General features: G+C 38.6%; 1 protein-coding gene across 2 annotated transcripts in view; it reads left to right on the forward strand.

The window, feature by feature from the left end:
• Positions 1-4,402, forward strand: part of EGF (epidermal growth factor) — a 97,432-nt gene extending 93,030 nt beyond the window's left edge. For both annotated transcript variants that reach the window (XM_032401007.1, XM_032401006.1), the window contains 2 exons: positions 684-789; positions 3,346-4,402. In XM_032401007.1, the coding sequence (XP_032256898.1) occupies positions 684-789; positions 3,346-3,587 (348 nt within the window). In that variant the 3' untranslated portion in view covers positions 3,588-4,402. The remainder of the gene's footprint in view (positions 1-683; positions 790-3,345) is intronic.
• Positions 4,403-7,275: the final 2,873 nt, after the last annotated feature.

Raw genomic sequence — 7,275 nt, forward strand, 5'->3', positions numbered from 1 at the left:
GAATGTGAGCCAGTGGACTCTGGTCAGCCTGCATGGCAAGTGCCCAATCAACTGTGGGTAATATAATAAGGACAAAAATAATTTTTTTTTTTTTGACCAAAGAGAAATGCTGAATCATTCTGGGCCTGCCTTTTAGAACTCTTGTACCCAATGTGTTCAACTATGAAAAAGCATTTGGTGGATCCCTGAAAAATAGTAGTTCTCCTATTAGTTATTATTACCCATTAATGACCCCAAATTACTCAGAACTTGATAGCATGTTTAAATGAATTTTATTAACTAGACACACACACACATATTTGAAAAATTGGAGCACATACATATATGAGATCTTATTTGTCTGGTCTTTGGGCAATGCTTAGAACACTTAGGGATTCTTGGATTGCTTAAAGTAAAACAGTGCGATCCTTGGGATCCATGACCCAACATTTAGGATTCCAGAATTAGACTAGATTCTTCAGTAAAGGTACTGGTAGTGCCCAGTTGCCTTAATCAACATAAGACTCCCAACTGAAAACTGAATCTTTCATTAGCAAGAGAAAGAAATTTGCCAGGGCCTTTCAGCTTTCACCTTCCATACGATGAACATAATGAAGCCATAGAGTTTGGTTTCATGTATGTTGAGATAATTGATGAATTATGGCAATGTCCTCTCTCTCCCTCCCTCCCTTTGTTCTCTGTAGTTTGTGGTGCTAAAGGAACACCCAAATCTCAGGAATGGAAGTCAACCTGTGGCCCTCAAGGATGGTGAGCCAGCAGATGTCAGCCAGTTCTCCTCTCTGGAGCCAGGTGAGTGGCTATCTTTACCTGGATCCTGAATGTTTTCCCGAGTGGGAAAGTCTCATGGAAGCACAGACACAATAGTTAAACCATGTATAAGCTATGTGAGCAGCTGGGCTGTACTGAAATGCCAGACAGCCTTAGAGAACTGTATTTGGATTGGATTCTTATCTTGCATGAGGTTACCATGTTCACTCAAAACTCTGGTCACATACCAGTCTGCTGGATCACTTTGAGCAAGCACACAATGAGTGACTCTCTCTTTTGAATTTGGTTGGGTTTTGGGGTCATTCTTGGGGTTTGGGATCTGTACTGGTAGCTGTAGGTATAGATCTGGTGAAATTGTAAATGGCCCTAAGAAAATGTGTTCTGTGTTCTAGTAGGAAGGTTCCTGTGAATTTAAGTTGATCTGGGGGTCCTCCTGGGGATTTGGGAGCGTTCACGTCTTATCAAGGGCTGGCCCTCAGCCAGATGCCTGGTCATCTGTGAAGTCCATGCAAGCTACTGGGAGAAGGTCCATATAATCAGCCTGGGTTCTCGGGCTGCTCTGGGACTCAATCTGCGTCAGGTGGAAATGGAATTAGATACCCTTTAACATAATACTTTTGCTAAGAGTTACATGATGATAAATATCTTGGGCCTGGGGCTCAGATGTCAGTTTTATTTCATAACTCAGAGGACAAGGTTGAGCACATTTTGAATCATAAGTGGTTAGAAAGTTTCAAAGATGGGGTGCCTGAGTGGCTCAGTCATTAAGTGTCTGCCTTTGGCTCAGGTCATAATCCCAGGGTCCTGGGATTGAGCCCTGCATAGGGTTCCCTGCTTAGCGGGAAGTCTGCTTCTCCCTCTCCCACTCCCCCTGCTTATGTTCCCTCTCTGGCTATCTCTCTCTCTCTCTGTGTCAAATAAATAAAATTAAAAAAAAGTTTCAAAGAGGGCGCCTGGGTGGCTCAGTTGTTAAGCGTCTGCCTTCGGCTCAGGTCATGATCCCAGGGTCCTGGGATCGAGCCCTACATTGGGCTCCCTGTTCTGTGGGAAGCCTGCTTCTCCCACCTCCACTCCCCCTGCTTGTGTTCCCTCTCTCACTGTGTCTCTGTCAAATAAATAAATAAAATCTTTTTTTTTTTTTTTAAAGAAAGTTTCAAAGAAACTTGGAACCAACAAAAAACTGTTTCTTGGGATGCCTGGCTGGCTCAGTCAGTTAAGCATCTGCCTTCAGCTCAGGTCATGATCCCAGGGTCCTGGATCAAGTCCCGCATTGGGCTCCTTGCTCAGCGGGAAGCCTGCCTTTCCCCCTGCTTGTGTTCCCTCTCTCACTGTCTCTCTCTCTGTCAAATAAATAAATAAAATCTTAAGAAAACAAAAAAACAGTTTCTCTCCTGAGAGGGGCTTCAGCTCTGCTTGTATTTTCTTATGTTTGCCCTTTGTAAATATGCTTGTTACCTTACTCTTCAGATTTCCTCATAGAGAGAACGTAGGATTCTTGTTTTGAAAAGCTCATTCTACGTCTGTCTCGTGTGTGCATTGCCATGTAACCCAAATTCAGTAGAACTTTTTTTTCTTTGACGAAGGCCTTGGATATTAAGGTACACTTAAGAATTGAATATTAAAACAACAATAAATATAGTTTTATGTATAAACTGTTCCCAGTGTTGTTACCTTCATAATGAAAACATTCGGCATTTTCAAAAGTTGCTTGGGTTTTGTTGTTAATACTAACATTATTAGAAAGTAATAGAATATCTTATAGTTATATATTAGTTTTTCTTGAAGAGCTAAAAGCACATAATTCTTTGTTACAAAAGTAATTCAATGTAGAGATACATATAATTTTTCCAGTTAATCAGTAGCACAATGATTTGACCAAGGTGTTGTTAAACTCAGAAAATAACTAAGGACTTGGTTAGCTGAGTACACAGGAAAAAATTAGAATATCTCCCTTTTTGCTCACTCTATTACAGTTTGACTCACTCTCTGTGGGCCATTCCTAAAACTGTCTCCCAGTTTGAGTAATCACAACCCCCCAATCATGGCCAGCTGTCTCATAGCGTGCATGAGTTGAAAGTGCACGAAGAGATCTAAAGTAGGGAAAGGGAATGGAGAATGAGGTAAAAGATCGAAATTCGCTCTGAGCCAATTCCTGCCCTGCTCCTGGAAAACCCATTAAAACCCAGGCTGTACTAGTGGTGGATCCATGGAACCATAGTCATTGACCTCAGCCAACATGAGTTGGTGCAGGTTAAGTTAGCATCGTGCTACGGGCAGAGTACCATGCTAGGGAATAGGCATACAAGTGCATCGAAAACCTGAGCTCTGTTCTCCAGTCTCCCAGAAGGGGAGAGAAGTGCACAGAGAAGGTCAGAGAGGACTGTCAGGGAGCATAGCCTTTGAGTCATCTCATCCAACCAAGACTAATTTTTTAGAAATTGGGTCCAGATAGTCTGAGAATGGGTTCATTCTGTGTCTCATCTTTCAGGCCTATTCGCCAATCACTATTATTAGGGCCTCTCTTGCTGGACATTGTGAATGATGTGAATCCTCAAGTTTCTTTTTCCTTTCGTATAGGCGCAATGCAACGGCCGTCATGGAGAAATGAACCCCAGATGTATATGGGCACAGAGCAAGGCTGCCGCACTCCACCACCCAGTGACAGAGGCTCTGGTCCCCAGGCAACGAAGCAGAGCTTTTCTCTCCCATCCTGTGGGGCACAGCCCATTGCTTTGGGGGTTGAGAAGCCACATTCTCTCCTGTCAGCTAACCCTTATTGCAACAAAGGGCCCCAGAGCCATCACACCAAAAGAAGCTGACTCGGTGAAAACTGGAATTAAAAGGAAGGTCAAAAAGGATAAACTGTACCAATAAAGGGTAATACTTCATTTCAAAAAGTAGAGGGAAAATACAGATTTGGGTTCCACAATCTCTACAACTGATCACCCACTCAGGCTCCTGGAGACAAATAGGAAGTCATCCTTTTGTTTCTTCCTTCAAGCAGTCCTGTTGCAGATTTTCAAGTATGAGTAACTGGGAGAATCACTAGGTAACTCATTAGAAACCAAAGCACAGTATTACTTTGTAAACTGTGTTGTCTTCAATAGTCAATACAGATAGGTACTTTTTTCTCTACAGCCCCAGAAGAAATTGGGTTAAAGCAGGCAACCACACCAGTTTACTCAGCTATAAGGGAATTCCTTTTATCTGGACAGAACATTTAGCTCAATCTCATAAAATGATTAGAATATTAAAATTGCTGGTATGATACATTGTGGGCATTTAACCTATCACTGGTGTGGTCCATGCTGGTAATTTCACAGAATGAATTTTGATAAATTAACCAAAAAATGTATTAACTTAGAACCTGATTTCTTCAGAATTAGTTGGCTTATTTTTTCTATTTTAAAATCTTTGAATGAAAACATTTTATTTAAAAAAAATTACCCAAGAGACATCAGTGTTTCTCAAACATTACTATCCCTTCCCCACGGAATTTTTTTTTAATGAAAAAAATGGTAAATTTTCCTTTCATGTGTTGGCACAGAATTTTTACTTACTTTCAAATATGAGATTGGAAGCAAATTTCCAGGTTTATTTTCATTTTGAATAATCGATCTCTTCTAATTATTTAAATAAAATCACCATAAAACAAACATTTTCTTGTATTCCTGGTTAAGGAAGAAATTATAGTTTAAGGAATATTAGATTTGAATGAAAGTGATTTGCCAAAGTGATTGTCAAAGCTTCCTATTGTTACATTTCTAAAAATAATTTTGGAGTTTATTGTTGTAACTTTATAAAGTAAAACTTCCTAAGGTGTTCTAATTAAATCTTATTCTTGTAGCTAAGATGTTGTTATTACAAATTATACAACCTAATACAGTAAGTGTAGACTGTTTGGGCCTTTGGATTATTCAGTTTATGCATCAGCTAGTCCCTTTGCTTATCTTTTCTTACATTTTTCTTCAACTCCTTAGACTTTGGTTAGACCAGAAGTCAGCATAAAAAGGAGTTGAAGCACATCTCTCCAAGTAGATACTTAGAAATTTTGGTAAAGATTTAGTGGTGAGGAGGATAACTTATTTAATTATTCAGTATGACCCCTTTCCCAGATTTATACAAATACAGATTTTTCTGTATCCTATATAAAGTTTTGCTGTGACAGTTGATACCCTGAAGGATCAGAAGACCTATTTTTTTTTCTAATGAATGGAATGACCTCAGAAAACAATACTCAGAACATTGCCAACTATGGGGAAATTATATTCTGAAGTGTGAATCTTTTTTCTCCTCCTCAAAGTGAGTATTTCTGAAGCTTTCAGGGTGTAGATAATACAATTTTTAAAAATTTTATTACCTCTTTCTTTTAGAATTTCAATGATAATTAAAGAGATGACATGAGACCACAGTAGCTCAGAATGTAACATTATCTTTGAACCAGATAATCCCTGTTTCCTTCAAGACTTTCAATGAATCTGATACCTCATAAATTGGGACCATGTTAAATCCCAAACCAGGCTCTAACACTGGCTCCCCGGTCAGATTAAAGGAAAACATCCTTAGCGTTCTGTAATCAACAAGTCACCACAAAGAGATAGCTTCCTTTCTTGTGCTTCCACGTTTCTACTAGAAATATCCTCCTTTAAAAATTTATTTTTAGAAAAGAGCATTTTCATCTGAGATGTTTGATTTGCATTTTTTCCAGACTAAATATTTTTATTTCCTAACTCTCACGGTCTCATTGGGCACAATGCCTGATTGTGATTCTATTTGACTACGTGTTGCCCACTACATATAAAATGAGCATTCAGAACTCTTTTCTAGCATCTGATGAAGGCTTAGGACACTGTATTCTTTTAAAACCAGTTCCACATATTAGCCTTGATTTGCAGCTCATGTCCTCTTCATGTGAATAAATGATTATTGTGTGATAATTCGAAAATGTGTTAAAAGCACTAAATAATAAATCCTTAAAAATAATTCTGGGAGAAAAAGAAAATACCTAGTCGTTTTAAGTAGCTGTGACAGGCAAGGTATTGTTATGCTTTGCTTTGTTTTACTTTTTCTTTCTTTTTTTAAGTCTTTAAATGAGAAACCCTAGTTCTACGCATTGTTTCAACCTCAGCTCTTCAAAGTTAGACATGCCTGAGGCAGAGAACACTTTCCCATTTAGAACTTCATAGTATGTCTATAGCCAGTGGCCATACGCTAGCCACAGCAGAGCTCCATAGGAAAATACGTGCAGACATTTAGTATCATGTTAATCATGGACACATCTGAAACAGAGGCATCTAAATTATAAAACAGGAAAATTTCCTAGCTGGTGGTCAAAATTTTTTCCCCCTCTACAGGGAATATTTGGCCCTTCTGACATGATTCAGTTTCTGATGGGCCAGAAGAAAATTAAGATGTGCTGCACTCAACAATTAAGCCTTCAGGATGCATTCTTCTTTTTTTTTTAAGTTTTTATTTTAATTTCAATTAGTTAACATACAGTGTTATGTTAGTTTCAGGTGTACAGCATAGTGATTCAACACTTCCATACAACACCCAGTGCTCATCACAAGTGCCCTCCTAATCCCCATCCCCTATTTCACCCATCTCCTCACCCACCTCCCCTCTGGTAACCATCACTTCGTTCTCTATAGTTAAGAGTCTGCTTCTTAGTCTACCTCTCTTTCTTTTTTTCCCTGTGCTTGTTTGTTTTGTTTCTTAAATTCCACATATGAGAAAAATATGGCATTTGTCTTTCTCTAACTGACTTATTTCACTTAGCATTATACTCTCTAACTCCATCCATGTTGTTACAAATGGTAAGATTTCATTCTTTTTATGGCTGAATAATATTCCATTGTGTATATATATATATACCGTATCTTCTTTATCCACTCATCAGTTGATGGACAATTGGATTGCTTCCATAGTGTGGCCATTATTAAATAATGCTGCAATAAACATTAAGGTGCATGTTTTTGTATTCTTAGGCAAATCCCTAGTAGTGCAATTGCTGGATTGTAGGGTAGTTCTAATTATAGCTTTTTGAGGACGCTCCATACTATTTTCCACACTGGCTGCACCAGTTTGCATTCCCACCAACAGTGCACAAGGGTTCCTTTTTCTCCACATCCTGGCCAACACCTGTTGTTTCTTGTGTTACTGATTTTAGCCATTCTGACAGGTGTGAGATGGTATCTCACTATAGTTTTGATTTGCATTTCCCTGATGGTAAATGATAATGACTATCTTTTCATATGTCTGTTGGCCATCTGTACATCTTTTTTTGGAGAAATGTCTGTTCGTGTCTTCTGCCCAGTTTTTAAAATGGATTATTTGTTTTTGGGATGTTGAGTTTTAGAAGTTCTTTATGTATTTTGGATACTAACCCCTTATCAGATATGTCATTTTCAAATATCTTCTCCCATTCTATAGGTGGCCTTTTAGTTTTGTTGATTGTTTCTTTTGCTGTGCAGACGTTTTTATCTTGATGTAGTGCCAATAGTTTAT

The sequence above is a fragment of the Phoca vitulina genome, unplaced genomic scaffold (assembly GCF_004348235.1).
Source record: "Phoca vitulina isolate PV1807 unplaced genomic scaffold, GSC_HSeal_1.0 scaffold3, whole genome shotgun sequence".
NCBI lineage: Eukaryota > Metazoa > Chordata > Mammalia > Carnivora > Phocidae > Phoca > Phoca vitulina.